At 41.9% G+C, this 19,123-nt stretch overlaps 1 protein-coding gene and 1 long non-coding RNA gene across 4 annotated transcripts in view; one reads left to right on the top strand and one right to left on the bottom strand.

Annotated features, from left to right (window-relative positions):
• The window catches only part of CYP19A1 (cytochrome P450 family 19 subfamily A member 1), a 99,846-nt gene extending 96,111 nt beyond the window's left edge, over positions 1-3,735 (top strand). For all 3 annotated transcript variants that reach the window (XM_012442296.3, XM_012442298.3, XM_012442297.3), the window contains 2 exons: positions 1,169-1,410; positions 2,673-3,735. In XM_012442296.3, coding sequence (XP_012297719.2) covers positions 1,169-1,410; positions 2,673-2,921 — 491 coding nt within the window. In that variant the 3' untranslated portion in view covers positions 2,922-3,735. The remainder of the gene's footprint in view (positions 1-1,168; positions 1,411-2,672) is intronic.
• The window catches only part of LOC135270386 (uncharacterized), a 179,220-nt gene that overhangs the window by 58,022 nt on the left and 102,075 nt on the right, over positions 1-19,123 (bottom strand). The gene's annotated exons all lie outside the window — the stretch shown is intronic.

Genomic DNA, 19,123 nt, shown 5'->3' with positions numbered 1-19,123 from the left:
TGAATACATTTATTTGACAGGCGAAATGTGCCTGTATAAGTTGATGTTCCCCGACACTTCAAAAAGCCTCTGCAAAGATGGAAAAGCAGCAGAGCCATCTGCAAACATCCATGCTCTCTCCTGTGTGCCACACACAGACTCGGTAACTACTTCCTAGTGAGCACCTTTGGTCACCTTCTCCATCATCTTCCTTTCTACTTCCCCACCCCAGATATACAGACCCCATTACCCTTGAGCATGCCAAGGGGAAGGGCCATGAGAGTACTCTGACCAAACTAGACCTTTCCTCAGTGGCTTGGTTGTACAGAAGACTGGGCTGCCTCGGGACCCTGGGCTATTTTTGATTCTGCAAAAAGTGGCATCTCTGAAGCTTTGCCATGTCTGGGAGTAATCTGAGCCGCTTTGACCAGTATCAGGCCAATCTGAGACAGTGGGGGTGTCAGTCAATCACCACCTCACCCAGGGCTGATCTGAGGCACCTATTTTGTTGTGGTGGGGAGAAGAATGTCCTTGTCACTCTACTGCAGAAGATCTTCTTGATGAGATGCAGATGAACTATCAGTGACATGTATGGGCAGATGACTGCACAGGTAATCAGAGGAGAACATTTCATTGAAATGGATCAAATCTGCCATCTCACTTTGACTCTGCAGCAGCCTGTGCATCATCTCTGGGATGGCTGTGGTGCCACTTTGCTCACAAGTGAAGAGAGGAAATGAATGTTCCCGACAATTTAGAGCAGGGAACAAAAACTCAAAGGTTTCAGAAAGCAGGCAGATAAGATGAATGCTTGAAGCAGACTGGGTGTGTTCTAGATGGAACTGCAGGACGTATGCCCCCTCTAAACAGATAATTGGCCACTCAGCGTCAGCCCATTATTGCTATGTGGGAATGTAAGTTCAGTGTCACCAAGTTTTCTGGATATTCAGGCTTTTCTATAAAATCTTTCAGTTTTTAAGGGAATTGGCTTCCTATCTGAATTTTTATAAAACATTCTGTGGACCAAGAATAACATATTTGGTCCTGGTTGCTGGTGTGCATTAGAATTAGAGCCATCATTTTTTTTAAACCAAGAGCAAACTGTTCCGTGGAAAAAGTAGGAGTTTTAATGCCAATCGCAGGTGGAAACTAACATTACCTTCTTTGTCCCTTTTTTCTGTTTTCACAGGTGAGAGAGACGTAAAGATTGATGATATACAAAAATTAAAAGTGGTGGAAAACTTCATTTATGAGAGCATGCGGTACCAGCCTGTTGTGGACTTGGTGATGCGCAAAGCCTTAGAAGATGATATAATCGATGGCTATCCAGTGAAAAAGGGGACGAACATTATCCTGAATATTGGAAGGATGCACAGACTCGAGTTTTTCCCCAAACCCAATGAATTTACTCTTGAAAATTTTGCAAAGAATGTAAGAGCCCTTCCTTAAAACTGAGTGTGCCACTCTTGAAAATGTCAGCGTCAAATCCTCTCTGGTTCTCTGTGTTTGCACCATAAATGTTTCATTTTTCTTACTTGTTCCCCTCTGCCACCTCGCCAGGAGCACACATGTCCCCTAGCTTGGAGCAGGTCTCCCATATTCATCCTTAAGCCAAGGATTCTGGGTCTCCAGCTCTAAGAAGTATCTGCATAGTGGCCACAAAATAGGTGAAAAAGCCAGGCCCTTAATTTGCCTAAAATGAGGTGATTTTTGTTTAACCCAACCAACCTACTTTTCCATTTAAACTTTGTCATCATGTCATCATATTCAGCTATAGTACCATCTGAGCAAAGGAAAGTCCATTACTGCTTCAGATGGAAATCAAATGAGACCAAAAGATTTGGTTTTTGCAAAGTGTCTTTGGTTCATCGAATGGCCCCAGGAACAGCAGGTCCCATTCTAAACAGGGCTTACTAATTAGAAGAGTCAGGTTTTCTTTTTCCATGATTGATGTGTACTAGACATTCCACCTTCATTATGTCAAATTTTAGGCAATATGTTTTTCAATCTGAATTAAATAAGCAGTTCCCTAAGTGCCTTTTTTCAATTTGCATATGGTGTAGAAACGTGATGCTAATTAATTCAGTATGCTAATTCATCTTGTTTCTACATAGGCAATCCAGATAATGCCATGTAAATCAGTCAATTGGTCAACAAAAATTTATTGAACATCTACTATATGCCAGGCAGTAAGTCCAGATGTGGACAAGACAGATGTGGTCCTCATTAATTTTCTACATAACTAAAAATAGTTCGATGATTAGCACTGAGTAGGCCAGGAATCTACATCTTTGCTTGCTTTTGTCTCTTATTTGGTACCACACAAAAATGATCTTTGCCGGAGTGACTTGTAAAACAATAGTAAATCTGTGTCTATTCCACAGAACTACCTGATTATACTAACACTGGCTGTAATAAGATGATTTGCATTGCTTTACCCCAGCACATGAAAGGCAAAACTAGGGACTCTTAGAGGTTGGGTCTGTCTGTGTTGGATCGTAAGGGCTGAATCAAACAGGACAGAGAAGGGGCTTATTTGAGTTCCAGTTGTTCATCTGAGGGGGCGGGGGGCATTGTGGCTGATACCCCAAAACAGAGTGTTCTGACTGACCAATATTTTCAGAATGAATCCAACAGAGATTGAATGACTCTAGCCTTTAATATTCTGGCTAACTGTCTGATCATTTTCATAGGTTCCTTATAGGTACTTTCAGCCATTTGGTTTTGGACCCCGTGCCTGTGCAGGAAAGTACATCGCCATGGTGATGATGAAATCCATTCTCGTTACGCTTCTGAGAAGATTCCAAGTGAAGACATTGGGAGGAGAGTGTGTTGAGAGCCTACAGAAGACAAACGACTTGGCCTTGCACCCAGATCACACTAAAAGCATGCTGGAAATGATTTTTACCCCAAGAAACTCAGGCAGGTGCCTGGAACACTAAAGAAGACTGGTCAGTACCTACTCTGAAGCATTTCTCATCAGTAGTTCACATACAAATCATCCATCCTTGCCAATAGTGTCATCCTCACAGTGAAAACTCAGTGACCCATGGCATTTTATAGGCATATCTCCTGTGGGTTTTCAGCAAGCTGGGTGCTACTGGTCATCTGCTCCTATTCACACCAGAGAACCAGATTATAGGAGAAAAGGTAGAGGCCAAGAGTTTGAGGGAGAAATTGTCAGTGAAGAAACTGTATCCTTAAAGGCCCGATTCCACCAAAAGTGCTTTGAGAAGGATGGGCCTTCATTAGCTAAACATATGTCTGGTTCCCCACTGGAGCTCTACTGCCTCACCCCAAGGGCATTTTTATGTCCGGAGCAGAAACACTCAAGTTGATTAGAAAAACCAGGCCAATGTCAGGGTACCTGAAGTCAAACACACATGCTATTGTGAATTAAAGTACTTTAATTTTGTTTTCTGTGGGAGTGGGACAGCAACATTCATAGTCTTTGAAGAAATGCTTACAAATTCAGCATTTAACCCTTCCTGTGATTAAGCCCAATTAACTCCTGTTTCTGCACATATGATCTGACTGTGGCAAAAGTTAAATCAGAGGAAATTACTTCCTAGTCTGTCAATTTATGCCTCAGCCACTTGCCTGTGCTCCAATTCATTGTATTACCTGTAGATTCAGGTAATACAAGCTAATTTAGTAATAGCCTGGGTTAAGTATAATTAGGACCCTGTGTCTGCTGTAGAAAAAAAAATCACATGATATACTTCAAATTCAAATAAAAATCCTTTTGGCATTTTCCATTGTTGCTTAACTCAATTAGTGTGGCTAACCAAGATATCACTGTAAATGTGGCATTGATTTGCTCTTACCACAGCTTCAGTGATTGGGAGAGGAAATGTCCTCCACATCCGTATCTAATTCTACAACCCAGTGGGCTGAAACTTCTAAGGAGTGCTCCTCTCGTCCCCTTATCCTTCTCCCTTGACATTTTCTCCCCCTCTTTCTTCCCTTGACCCCAAAAGCCAAGGGCAACAGATCCATAGAGAACATGGTCAGAGTAGAATCCCTGCAGTATTTTTTAATCCTACCTCAACTGTAACTGTTACCTGAGAGATTTAACGTTATCTAGTTCATTGAATCATTATAATTGTATGTGGTCATTGATAAAATGCACACCTTGGAATTAGCTTTCTAAAGGAAAGCAGATGAATGGATTAACTTTCCAAACACCATTTTTCTTGTGTTATATAGCCAGTATGACTATCTCTACTGAATGTCGTTGAAAAACTGAAAAATTAAACTTATTTACAAATAGGTAAATATTTGCCATTAAATCCATTGCCATCCCATTTAATTATTCTTTCCATCCTACTGTTTAGTAATAAGGCAACAGCTGAGTATAAAACAAGAGTGTAATCTCCCTGAAAGCAGGAGCTACTTTCTTTCTTTTGTAATCCATCTCCATCCCCATCTCCCCAGCCTGTCTCCCTGTATTCACTCCCAAGCTCAGTTCTAAATAGACTCTTCTGCTCAGAGATATACCCAACTGATGTAGAAACCAAGTAAAGGTAGGTATTCCAAGAATTTAAGAATGGACAGCAGTAAAGAATAAAACATTTATTGAACTTGAAATTATTTGGATCATCTATATGGCCTAAAAATATATGGACTCCAGGCACGGTGGCTCATACCTGTAATCCCAGCACTCTGGGAGGCCGAGGCAGGTGGATCACGAGGTCAAGAGATCGAGACCATCCTGGCCAACATGGTGAAACCCCGTCTCTACTAAGAATACAAAAATTAGCTGGGCATGATGGCGCATGCCTGTAGTCCCAGCTACTTGGGAGGCTGAGGCAGAAGAATCGTTTGAATCCAGAAGGCAGAGGTTGCAGTGAGCTGAGATCATGCCACTGCACTCCAGCCTAAGGACAGAGCAAGACTCCGTCTCAAAAATAAAATAATAATTTAAAGATATATATTCATATATATATATATATGGACTTATACAGATGTATTCAGGTACACAGGCATAGTCCATATAAATATAAATATAAATATAAATATAAATATAAATATAAATATAAATATGTATGTATGGACTATGCCTGTGTACCTGAATATGTCTGTAGATCTGTAGTCAGGTCTAGACTATCAAATACTTTAGACCCCCGAAAGCAAGAAGCAAGGCCAGGATTTGAGATTTAACATATCCAAGTTAATTCACTTGAAAATTAGTAACACTGTTTATATTGCCTCTGGCTGGAGCTGCATGGTGGAAGAAGCCCAACTTTGGATCTGTGTAATTTACCCATCCAATACTCTTGGGACATTTATGTGTATTTTACCTGTATATATATGTAGCGAAGATCTATGTCTACACAGTCAAATTGAAATGAAAGTTTGATATAATTGTACATAGATAACTATTTTGCAGATATAAAAATATGCTGGGGGAAAACAGATTGGAGGGTTGGGGGTGGGAATGAGGGATATGGGGGAGGAAGAGGGGAAGCATTGGTCTGAATGATCCAAGCAAACTCTCCCAGGATCAAATTACCTGGGTAGCTGGGTAGTTGTTTAACTTTTCACTCAGCTTGGCCTGTAAGGCAAACCTCATATGTTTATAGAGGCTTGGCCTATGAATTTTGGAATACCATTGGCTTTTCGGTAGGCTGATAAACACATATTTGAAAATGCTATTATCTCTTCAGAATTCTGCCTCATTGTTAAGTGCTTAACTGTCACTCTTGAATGTGCAATGTGCTGTGGATTCCATTTTCATCAGTTCTCAAAGAACTGAAATGTGTACATTATCAGTGAAATGCATGTATATAAGGGCTCTATCATTATCAAATTGTAAGGACAATTGTACCCTTCTATATCCTCTGGTGTACTAGACACCCCCCATGCCTTGATTGAGATCCCATGTTCTCCTCTCAAGTGGAAATAATCACATCCAGCAAGCTCTCTCATTATTGAGAAATATCACTTGGAAATTGCCACTTTTTATTCCTAAGCAGCACCTTTCACTGTTCATAGTGCTAATATTCCATAAAAGTATGTCCATTGGCCCACTGAAGAATGGCTGGACCCTTTTCACTCTGTATCAACTGGGCTCTGGAATGGAACCTCTCACCTATTCTTGCAGAAAGACATACTAAATTAAACCTTGTGAAAGTAGTAAGTCAAATGGAGCATTTGAGGCTTTCAGTTGCTCTTAGCTCAAAGAACAAAGTCAAGGGCTTAACCCTTCAGGGCTCAACCCTGTCAGGGCTTACCTGTTTCAGCTCCCTTATTTCCTTTTTGCAGCTTTTAGCAGGTATTGGCCTATTCTAGGAAGTCAAAGACCATAACCCTGTTTCTACCAGGTCAACAAGACAATGGAATGTATTTACACAGGACAACCCCCATTCATCAAGTCCAGCCCATTAAGTGTATTTTACCTCTCTCTCTCCCATCAAGAAAACATTTCAAAGCGCAAAACAACTGAGAATCATAAGAATATAATGATAATTATAACCTCAAATCCACTGTGATTTATAACCAAAAGCAAATGTTTCACAAACCTCAGTATTTTAACTTGTTAGCAAAATATTTCTTGTAAAGAAGGTCTTAATAGAGGCATGGCAGCTGACTGCCTGTGGTTCAGGTAATGTTTAAAGTTCCTTTCAGCTTTGCAACTCCATGAATAGGGAAGCAGTGAAGCCCTGAATCTGGGCTCAGACTTTTCATAAGGAGATGCTTTGGACAAGCTGTTTCATCTCTCCATATCACAGTTTTCTCATCCGTCCAGTGGGGATAATAATTATCTCAGAAGCATTGCTGTGAGAATTGCAAGAAATAATTTCTGTGGAACTCTTTAGCACAGTGCTGGTACGCAGCAGCCTCTCACCGAGCACAGGACATGATAATGATGAGCTCAGTAATTAGGCTGAATCATGATCTCCTCAAATCTCTTCTCTTGCAGTCGAGGGGGACAGGAGATGATGTGCCAGATGTTTCTATTATCTCATATTAAGCTTCATCACAACTTTCCCATCAGCATGAGTGCCTCAGTAATCCCTGCAGCCTATTGGTAAGACAGTCCCAAGCACCCAAGCACTGACCTAGTAAAGGAACAACCTGGGTTCGAGTCTACCTCTCATTCCAAAGCCCTTGTCCCCTCTCTGATGCCATCTTCTTGCAGCAGGACTAACTGCTGAGAGGCTGAGGAGTCTCATTCCACTTCCCCAGCTCTCTCACCGTGTCACGCTGGGTAAACCCCTTTGCAGGGCTGCTCGTTCCCCATCTCATTATCCAAGGAATTTGAAGCAAGGAATATCTCAGTTTCTTCATCTATTAAATATGGATAATTTTACCTGCTTTCCCTACTTCCCACATGTGTTTCAAGGTGCTTTCTCAAAAGAGATAGGGGAAAGTGCTGTAAAAGTTTAGTTAGTATAAGGTGGTAGTACTAATGAGTGTATTCCAACAGCTGCCTCAATAGGAAATTATTAGATTCCATTTTGCCATTACCTGACCACCAGGAACACTTCCAGCTTTGCACAATTTCAATTAATTTCAGATTTGTCACTCCATTAAAAAATAAGGAGTGAGTTTAAAAAATAGTCATTTTCTATAAACACACAATGTGCAAGGCAGACTGCATGATGGTAATAAAATTGCCTACATTTTAGCCAAATTGGCAAATGCTAATAAGTCTATTATGATTGACAGCTATTATGCAATTTCTTCTTCTGGCAAGGATTTCATATACGGATGAAATATTCAGTCCCTCACATAGTTATTTCCAATGGGGATAAGCTAGGGGTTTGGTGTGGAGGAGGCAAAGCCAGACTCACGGGCACAAAGGCTTCCTCTTCTAGGCTAGTTAAGCCTGGATAGATGAAGAACTAAGGGTTGTGAAAGTGTATTCATTCTTTCAGGCCAGGAAAACAGTAACTGTAGCCACTTTCTTACTACATTAAGCCCTTTTAACAGTCATGTACTTCTCTTAACAATACTGTGAGGTGGTTATTATTCCCCCCATCCACCCATTTTTATTCCTTTGCTACCTGCTGGGTAGAGTTTCCCTCCCCTACCCACATACACCCTAACACGTATAGCCAGTGTCTCAGGTTCTATTATCAAAAACTACTCCCAAAACATTTTTTTAAACTCCTTGGGAGGCTGAGGTGGGAGGATTGCTTGAGTTGAGGAGATTGAGATCAAAGTGAGCTATGATAGTACCATGGCATTCCAGCCTGGGCAACAAAGCAAGGCCCTGTCTCAAAAAAAAAGTTGCTAAATGTGTCTACCTAAGTTATAAAGCGTAGCTAAGTTTCAAAATGTCATCCTCCCTGATAGTAGAGGTTTTTGGTTTTCTAAGGAACTGTGCAAAAGCTTTATTGGCATCTGTAAACTGGGCTTGTGGGAGGAGTGGTGGAAGGAAAAGAGATGCTACATTCCAGATACCCCTAAAATAATACCACCTACTTCACCCACACGTGAAGCTGGCCTACCTATAGTGAGTGCGGTGTTTAGGTTGCAAGGGTTCCCAAATCAGAATGGTTATAGGAGCCAGGCAGGCAGCATAAATTGGACAATCAGGCAAGCTATAAGTAGAGACTGTGGGAGACAAGGAAAATGTCCCACCTAAAGGCATTCAGGTTTGGTGTTCCTGAATGCCAGTGCCAGCCAAACCAAACACTGTGCCAGCCAAACCAAACACAGTGCCAGCCAAACAAATCTCATTCATGAGCTGGATTGAGCCCATGGTTTAAGGTCTCTAATAACATTCTTGTTCATATCCAACATTTTGTTTGTACCCTGTCCTCACTCAGTGAGAGAAGCAGAGAAGTCCCATTTCACTGATGTGAAAACCAAAGCCCAGAGACGCTGAAGCCACCCACTAAGCACCAGCTCCAGGACTCCTCGGGGGATCCCAGCTCCAAGTCCAGGGCTGTTTGATTTCACCTGGCCAACTTCCCTTCGTAGCTGTGCATATTCTGATGGTGATTTCATGCACTTTCACCAACCTGAACATCAATAGCCACCTCTGTAAATATGGATTACACGAGAGGAACTCTGCAGTCATTTCCAATGCCTTTATTATGTTGTTACTATTTTACTTCATAAACATAGTAGCATCTTTCCCCCTTTGTATCTAAGCCTTAATAGCAAATTGAGTGTATAAGGCCATCTCACTTTCAAGTCAAGCATGTAATCTGGTCACTGAAAGAATGATTTGGGCATCCAGTGTGCATCAGCTGGCAGATTGCAAGCTCCCAAACACTAGCATATCTGCATGTATCCCTAACTTGCTGTTGCAGGGCGATGAAGATGTTGATGGAACACATTTCATTCACAAATAATTACTTTATTCCCTATTGCAACTTTTGAGCAAGCTGCAATAATTTGCTGAAGAAAATAATTTTTTTTCTAAGTGGCATTGGTTTTATGCTCAAACCAACTGAAGCACTAAGAGCTCAATAATACCTCCCTTGCCTGCTGAAATTAGCGCTTTCTCTGGGCACCAATGCCTCTGGCATCCTAATACCTTCTCATAATGCAGCTGCTGCTTTTACTACTCATGGGCCTCTAAAAAACAACCAAAAAACAGATAAAGAGAAATGAACTCTCACTTCACAGAAATGCCTGCCCATGATGATGCAGAAATGGTTGACACATCTTTGCATGTGGTCCTGGGGCAAGTGTGAAGAGTAAAGAATTATTATAAATCAGTCAGACCACAGACCAGGTTATCTCATTTAAACCTCACAACAGTTATGCAAAGTATAGATTATTTCCCATTTTGCAACTGATAAAACTGAATCCCAGAGTAACTTGCCCACATTCACTCAGCTAGAAATTTGAATTTCCTGGCTTATTCCAAAGTCTATGATGATCTTTCCTGTATGCTACCCTAAAAGTGTGATTTGGTCCTTTGGAAAATCAAATATAGTATAATAATAAGTGTCTGTAGGGTCTAATTGGTCAACAATTTAGTATTAATATTGGAGAGTACAGTGCCATATATTAAGGAAACTAGGGAATTCTGGCTCCTGTCATAACTCATACCAGCCACTCCCCATGGGAATAAGTCTAAGAACAGTGACTTGAGACTTTGCCCTGCCTCTCCAACCAACAGCTAAGGGTGAGTCAAACCAGTTCTATTGATTCAGCTATATTAAGCAGCCAAAGTAAAGTGATCCATATGTGTTCTCTAGTCATCCATGTTTTACTCATCTCCATGTCTGGCACACAGCATGCTCTCAGTACATTTCTGTTAAATGAATGAGAGAGTGAATCTTTGAGCCAGTAAGAGAAGTTAGTTATATTAATTTCCTAAGAATAGGCAACACATGTACACATTCTAAAATGTGGCCTTTGCAGGCTACTAAGTGCCGCTGAAAAAGAGTGAATGATCAATCTACACACTTAAGCAAGAAAAACATGGCCCAGTGGCGGAAGCTGGATTCATCTTGGTCACAGAGACTGGCGGTCGGGGTAGATATTCCTGCTCTTTGGAGAACTGGAGGAGATTAGGACTCATGCAACTGAAGATTTCACAAGTCCATGGGTTTGTGCCCCTCACTACAACCAACTGGTGATGATTTAGACATTTTCTAAGGTAAGCCAAAAAGCTGGATTTTGGGACACATAGCCTCAAAGAGGTCATCTTTCAGAATAATCTCTCTTAGCTTAATAATCAGCCCATACTCATAAGGATCACAAATATATGATATTTTGTGTTTAATAATCACATTTGATGCCCATTGGTTACCAGGATAGGTAACACTATGCCTGTTTACAAAACTCATTTCCAAATGAATCAAAAAAGCACATTTTATCCTACTTTAACACAATTGTTCCTGGTTCTCCTTCTTGGGTCTCATTCTAACCTCTCAACAGCCTGTATTTCTACTTCTTGCAGGTCTTTTGTGGCTCCTTCCATAATGAATCCTCTCTAGTTCTTTCCTTCTGCAGTTCCCCTCGGCCTGTCTCAGGACCAGCTCTGAGGACTGTGCTCTAGGGAAACCCCAGCCTGTCTCCCAGCCCCAGCCTTGCCATCTTTTCCCTACTGTTGAATGCCATCCTAACACACCTGCTGTGTGATTGCTTTTCATCCTTCTCTTTCTTCTACCTCTGCAGATTCATCTTCCATGTTTCCCTCATTCCCTTCTGAGCCTCCTGTTATCTATTTCCCGTTTCTCTCACCATCTGCACACACCATCCTGAATTGCTCTGCCTGAGGTCACCCTTTTATTCTGAGCTGATGAAGCAGAAGCAGCCACCCTCCTTTTATCATGATGAGCTCTTGTATAGATGAAATGTAGCCCTTCATCCTTATATTTGTTTCCTAAAACTGCTGCAACAAATTACCACAAACTGGTGGCTTCAAACAGCAGAAATGTATTATCTTATAATTCTGAAAGCCAGAAGCCTGAAATCAAGGTGTCAGCAGGCTCTGTGGGAGAATCCTTCCTTGCCTCTTCGAGCCTCTGGTGGCTGTAGGCTTCCTTGGGTTGTGGCTGCATCACTGTAATCTCTGCTTCTGTGGTCACATTGCCTCCTCCTCCTCTGTCTGTATCTTTCCCTCTTCTGTCTCAAATTTCCCTCTGCCTTCTCTCCTAAGAACACAGCATTTGATATAGGGACCACCCAATTATTCGAGAATGATTTTATCTCAAGACTTTTAACCTACATCTGCAAAGATCCTTTTATCCAAATCAGGTCACATTCACAGGTTCCAGGATTTGGATGTGAACTTGTCTTTTGGGGCCCCATTTGACCCACTGCACCCCCAGAACAGACTAGCACTTCTCAATTTTTAAGAGTAGTAATTCCTAAGCTTTAATGTGTGAATCACCTAGTGATTTTGATACAATGCAGGTTCTGACTCAGTGGGTGTGGGTAGGGGAGGGCCTGAGGTTCTGCATTTCTTTTTTTTTTTTTTTACATATACTTTAAGTTTGGGGTACATGTGCAGAATGTGCAGGTTTGTTACATAGGTATACACGTGCCATGGCGGTTTGCTGCATCCATCACAGCGTCATCTACATTAGGTATTTCTCCTAATGCTATCCCTCCCCAAGCCCAAGGTTCTACATTTCTAATAAGCTCCTGGGTCACACTGATGCTGAGGTAGGCGGTCCACATTTTGAGTAGCAAGGTGAGCCAAATGTGTAGCTGTGTGATTCCCAGAGCAGTTGCAGTGGCACTGCCTAGGAGTTTGTTGGAACAGGAATGCCCAGGCCCCACCTAGACCTGCTGGGTCCAAATCTGCACTGCAATGAGATCCTCATGTGCTCTGGTTGCATGTTAAAGATTGAGAAGCACTGATCTAGTCTAGAAGGTGTTTTTAATCCTCATGCTTTATATCCAAGACCTCTCTTAATCATACTCTGCACCCTATCTTCGTGGAGTCCTCAGCTTCATTGGGGCAGGACTTCTGCAGCCCTGCACAGACTATAACTCCTCTGTGACCCTAAGTGGAAGCCCTTGGAAGGCAATTAACACTGTCTTCCCTTGTACACTGTTCTATTGCATAAATGTCCCCAACCTACACCCCAAACCAAGTAGCCATATGTCCCAAGACTGTTAATTCCATCAAGCCACAGCAGCTGTGACACATATGGAAGCTACCAAACAGGATCTTATTCTGCTCAAGTAAATCACTAGAAAATTCTCCCTGTAATCCTGGTCTTTCTTTTGGATATAGTGATCAGTTAAAAGTGTTTTTACTGGCCTGACACAGTAGCTTACGCTTATAATCCCAGAACTTTAGGAGGTTAAGGTGGGTAGATAGCAAGGTCAGGAGTTCAAGACAAGCCTGGCCAACATAGTTAAACCCCGTCTCTACTAAAAATATAAAACTTAGCCAGGCGTGGTAGTGAGTGCCTGAAATCCCAGCTATTCAGGAGGCTGAGTCAGGAGAATTGCTTCAACCCAGGAGGCAGCGGTTGCAGAGAGCCTAGATCGCACCACTGCACTCCAGCCTGGGCAGCAGAGTGAGACTGGGTCTCAAAAAAAAAAGTGCTTTTTCTACTCTTCTGAAGCTTCCATCAAACTCTCTACTCATAAGGATTCAAACTATGAAAACGTGTCTCTTCTTTCATCCCAGTGAATTAAGAACGGAGGTTCTCACAATTAAAATCTTCCGTTAGATTTCTGCCATCATTTCTTATGTGGCTTCTTTATTCATAGAATTTCCTCTGGAGGAGACCCTCCCGAGCCAGCCTACCTCCTATTATGTAGGAGATACATAATCAGGCAAAACTTGAACTTGGTCAACTTAGAATTAAATTCTACTATTTACCAGCTGTGTGACCTGGGGCAAGTTGCTTAACCTCCTATAGCCTAGTTTTACTCATCTGTAAAACACATGCCCCACAGGCTTCTTCAGTTAGGTAGATCTTGAGTATGAGAACGCAACACATAAGGGGCAGCAAAACAATGTTCAGAGAGCGTTTCCTTCCTTTGCTCTCCTGTCGGTCCTCTTCACACGGCTCTTAGGAAAAGAAATAGGTCAATTACATATTTTTGTTTTCTTCTTCCTCCTCCTTCTCCCTGGCCTAGAGGGCTTTCAAATCATTCATTTTGAAGAGAAGACTGTCCCTAATCTTGTCTTAAAAAGCGTATGTGCCAGGTGCGATGGCACACGCCTGTAATCCCAGCACTTTGGGAGGTTGAGGTGGGTGGATCACAAGGTCAGGAGATTGAGATCATCCTGGCCAACATGGTGAAACCCTGTCTCTAATGAAAATACAAAAATTAGTTGGGTGTGGTGGCACGTGCCTGTAATCCCAGCTACTCAGGAGGCTGAGGCAGGAGAATCGCTTGAACCTGGGAGGTGGAGGTTGCAGTGAGCCGAGATCACGCCATTGCACACCAGCCTGGCAATAGAGTGAGACTCCATCTCAAAAAAATAAAAGTGTATGTATACTTTTCTCCACATCAAAAGAAAACTACGTCAACTGGAAAAAAAAAACTTTTAAACCAGTTTTATAAATTGTCAGAATGAATTTGGAATTTTCTACTGCTTAAAAAACCTCCATCTTATAACAAAAATAATTTATTTTTGACCTATTGATCATTTATTTATTCAACAAACACTTATTGCCACTTATTATGTGCTGGACCTTGTTCTTAGTGCTTATACCTTTGCACCCTATATGTCAAAACAGAAAACAAAGTAACAAATAACGAAGCAGATCATTTCAGACAGTGTCAAGGGCTATGAGGCAAATAAACTGGGTGATGAGATAGTAATGGGGAAGGGGGCTCTATTTTGGAATTAGAAGCTCAGGTAAGACCTCCCTGACACACTGAAGTTAAGATCAAATTGACAAAGAATAACTAGTCAAGATATAGAGAAGAAAGTTCCAGGTAGAGGGAACAGCAAGTGAGAAGGCCCTCATGTGAGATTAAGCTTGGAATATTTGAGGGGACACAAGCAGAGTGGCTGCAATGTCATGATCAGAGGGGAATATGAAACGAAGTGAAGCTGGCAAGATGGACAGAACACACTGGGTCATGAGGTTCTCAGAAAGAAGCTGGATTTTAAATACAGTTGCTGGATCTGGCTCATTCTAGCTCATGAGAGCCACTTGTTAAGATTTCAGGTGTTTTGAGAACTGAATAATGTCAAATTGATAGCTTGAAACTGGCCATAGTGGCAATACTTATACCATGATAATTGGCAAATACTACAAACCCAGGTTCTTCTCCCAGATCTCTCCTCCAAGAGAGCCAGTTGTTAAACATTTACCAGCACACCACTGGTGTATGTGCAATTTAAGGGCGATCAGAAGCCACTAGAAGGTTTAAGCCAGAGGATGTTATGACCTAATTTATGTTTTAAAATAATCCCTCTGGCTGCTGTGTGGAGAATGGCTCCTGGGGATGAGAGGACAGCTGGCGGGAGGTGGGGACAATAAGGGAGACTTGAATCCAGCTTTTCTGACCCCAAGTCCAGTGCTCATTTTACTATCACACAAGACAGACATAACTGATACCTGCGCTTAGTATTATTTTCCTCTTTAAACTTTTGCTCCATAACCAGCTTTCTTCCACACTTAAAATTACCATTAGTACCAGGCATCACATCTGAATATCTCAAATGAGTCAGAGCCTCAAAAACCCTCATATAGATTCTGGAAATAAAAATAACTAAGGTTCATTAGGATGAAACAACAGCAGCTTTTCTTGTAAGAAATTAATCATATCTCAGGGTTTCAGGGAAATTCTTTATATGATTTTACTGTTTTCAAAGATTTATGGAACGTTCTGGCTAGAATGGGCACAGTCCACCATCTACAAACTCTAAGGAGGTTAAGAACGTTTTGCATATGGCCACAGAGCTCTTTGGGGCAATGCGAGGACTGGAAGTTTGGCCTCCCTATTCTCAGTCCAGGCTGTGCTCAGTAAACTCTAGCTTTCCCTGTAAAGAAGCTCAGGCTACTGGCTGCCAGCTGTAAGGCTGTTTGCTGCCTCTGCAGTGGTGCCACCACCCCAGGGATGGGGTTTAAATCTCAGTTCAGCCCTGGAGGCCGCCTCCCAGCACAGGGCCCTGCCAGCCTGGTTCTGGCCCTCTCTCCTGAACCATAAAGCAAGACCACATCTCAGCCTGCCTGTGCAAGGCAAGGCAAAAATGGCAAAAGATGCCTTGCCCATTGATTAATGCAGCTGATTCCTTCAGCACTTCCTTCCTCCGGGGTCTGGACATGGGCCAGCCTTGGTCTAGTTGGCCTATATTCAAGTTACTTTTCTGTTCCTGATGAACTGTGGTTCTATTTATTACGGGGAAAATTGGAGGAAATTAATTGATACATAAGTTTTTAAGTCATCCTTGTGTTTCCAGGGGACTGGCATCAAGCTCTCAGTAATAACACAGTCGTGAGATGCACAGATGGGAAGACACGAGCCTCTCTTTTTTTCCCTTTAAAAAACTTTTTAATTGTGGTAAAATATACATAACATAAAATGTACCATATTAACCATTGTTAATACAGCTCAGTGGTACTTATATATTCGCCTTGTTCTATACCACTCACCAGCAGAACTTTTTCATCTTGCAAAACTAAACATTTCCATTTTTCCTCCCTCCCAAGCCCCTGACAACCACCATTCTATTTTCTGTCTCTACAAATTTGATGACTCTAGATATCTCGTGTAAGTATAACTACATAGGATTTGTCTTTATTGGCTAATTTCACGTAGCACAATGTCCTCAAGTTTCATACATGTTGTGACATGTGTCCAAATATCCTTTCTTTTTAAGGCTGAATAATGTTTCATTGTATGCATATACCTCATTTTGTTATCGATTAATCTGTCCATAGGCACTTCAGTTACTTTCAACTTTGGGCTACTGTGATTAATGCTGCTACAAACATACATGTACAAATATCTCTTCAAGTCCCTGCTTTCAATTATTTTAGATATATGCCCAGAAGTGGAATTGCTAGATCATATGGTAATTCTATTTTTAGTTTTTTTGAGGAACTACCCTACTATTTTCCATAACAGCTATACCAATTTATATTACCACCAACAGTGCAATTTTCTGTTTGTTTTTGTTATCTTTTTCTTGGTGGGGAGCACAGAGTTTCACTGTTGTTGTCCAGGCTATAGTGCAATGGTGCAATCTCAGCTCACCGCAACCTCTGTCTCCTGGGTTCAAGCGATTCTCCTGCCTCAGCCTCCCAAGTAGCTGGGATTACAGGCATGAGCCACCACGCCCGGCTAATTTTGTATTTTTAGTAGAGATGGGTTTCTCCATGTTGGTCAGGCTGGTCTCAAACTCCAGACCTCAGGTGATCTGCCTGCCTCAGCCTCCCAAAGTGCTGGGATTATAGGTGTGAGCCACTGTGCCTGGCCTTGTTTTTGTTTTCTTAAATAGTAGCCAGCCTGATGGGTGTGAGGTGGTTGAAAATTGACTTTTTCTTTAAGAGACAGGGTCTTGCTCTGACACCCAGGCTGGACTGCAGTGGCACAGTCATAGTTCACTGCAGCCACAAACTCCTGGACTCAAGCTATTCTCCCATCTCAGCCTCCTAAGTAGGTAGTACTACAGATGCGAGTCACCATGTCCAGCTAATTTTTAAAAAAATTTTTTTGTAGAGACAGTGTCTCCTGTTGCCCAGGATGATCTAGATAGAGGTAGCTATGCCCAGCAGCCAGACTAGGCAAGAAGCTGGTGAGAAGTCCCTGTTATAACTACACCCCTGCCTTCCTTAGCTGGACTCCTCAGACCTGACTACACGGCCTGGCTTCCATCTCTCTTGTCCAAACAACCAATCCTGCAGCTGCAGCTTGGGCTTGAAAAGCTACTTCCTGCAGCTACTGTCAGGACTCCATCTTTTGCCCCACATCCTTTAAATGCTGGGGATTAACCACAGCTCTAAACAGTTTGTATTTATAGCCCAGAAGCCAAGTTCATTTACATTTATTTTGAGTAAGAAATTATTTATGAGTGATGGACATATATTGTGTGGTTTCTTGGGAAATGAAATATGTCTGCCAAAGTAATTACGTTATCATCTGGCCAAAATCTTCATTTGTTAATCCATGGTCTTAAATAACCTGTTTCTGTTCATATTACTGAGGCACCGTTTATAGAGACAAAGTGCAGCCAACAGTTGAGGTTGTTTTGCTGTGACTGAGGGATGGGTTAGGAAAGGTGCTCTGAGCTTGGCCACAAATGCAGGTGCAAATGCACAGACCCTGGGAAGCACAGGGAAGATTATAAAGTGAGAGGAAGACCCTGTTCCAAGTGTCCAGCTCATACTCCTGCCCATTCCTGCCTCTGACCCCTCTGCCCACTGGCTCTCCCTCTCTACCCCCAGTTCCTAGATCTGTGATCTGTGCCTCCATTGTCCCTTACCTCTCCTCCAGATTTGTGTCTTCCCTTGATTTAGACAGGGCAGCAGACCTGGAATGACCAAGTGGGGAAAACGACTGGATGAAGCTGGAGGATATGGGCTGAAGAACCTAGAGGGCATGTCGCCTAGGGGAAGCAGGCGGGAGGAAGAGAGTGGGTTACATGATGGGACAGAGGAGCGACAAGAAAGCTAAAGTAGATTCACACTGGGACCCTCTGAAGCATGTGTGCTGGAGACTTGGCATGTTGGCCAGAACTTCTAGACCACTGGGTCATCTGCATGACACACATAAACCTATGGAAGCCAGATCCTAAACCACTTATTACATATGATTTCAGAGTTGAGCTAAGTGGGAGGTGTGATGTGGTGTAGAATTTAGGCATTGCAATTCCTAAGAGGAAGGGACAGGAACACAGAGCAACTATGGCAAGGACACCCAGGGAACATGCACAGACTTTGTCTTTGATTTAGAAAAAAAAAAGCGAGCCTGATCAGGGTGGCAAGGATTCTTTTTAAATTGTGACCCAGATGACTAAATGAATAGAGCCATAACTATTTGTGCCTTTAGAAACCTTCTGAGACAACCTCATTATGTAGTTGTAACTACACTATCACTACACTTTAATTTCATCATCATTTTCAATGTCTTTAGTGGTGTTTGGGGTCCTTGGTTATTTTAATAAAGGCATTAGTAGCATGAAGTGTGCTGTGGACACAAGAAGTTAGGAAATCATTGGCTCAGATGGAGCCTTTTAGGCTAGTGGCCTCTGTCATGCGTAGCCCAACACTGTTTCTTACTCATTTCTCTTCAAAATTGTCCACTGAAGGCAACCCCAGAAAAAAAAAAAATCTATTCCAAAACTGTTCCAAGCAGTGGCAGTATCATTAGAATAACAGTATGATCCCTAAATTTAATGTCAAAGTTCTGGTATGTCTACTGAAAGCCAATATCATTCCATTAAAATCACACTTCATTCAGGGGCTCAGGACTGTCTTTTCCTTCATATTTTCAGGGTGTTTCCTAACATTTTGAAGCCAGATTGCTAATGTACCTAAAACATTAAACATAATGTGAAATCCTTATTTTCTAATTTGAAAAATGTCATTTGCTTTGTAGCTGAAATCAAAACAGAAACAGATGAAATGCAGTTACTAAACTTCAAAGCTGAAAATAAGTAGAAAATAGGAAAGACAGGTGATGAGCTGACTACTGTCCCGTAAGAGCCAGCCCCTATTTGTGGCCATTTCTGGACATGATTTTCTCAATAAAGTAACATGGATGTGGACTTTTAGGGTGAGTATAGTAGAGTTTTACAAAC

The sequence above is a fragment of the Aotus nancymaae genome, unplaced genomic scaffold, assembly GCF_030222135.1.
Source record: "Aotus nancymaae isolate 86718 unplaced genomic scaffold, 86718_ANA_hifiasm-v0.15.2.pri h1tg000062l, whole genome shotgun sequence".
Lineage (NCBI taxonomy): Eukaryota > Metazoa > Chordata > Mammalia > Primates > Aotidae > Aotus > Aotus nancymaae.
This window is presented reverse-complemented; position numbering and strand designations above follow the sequence as displayed.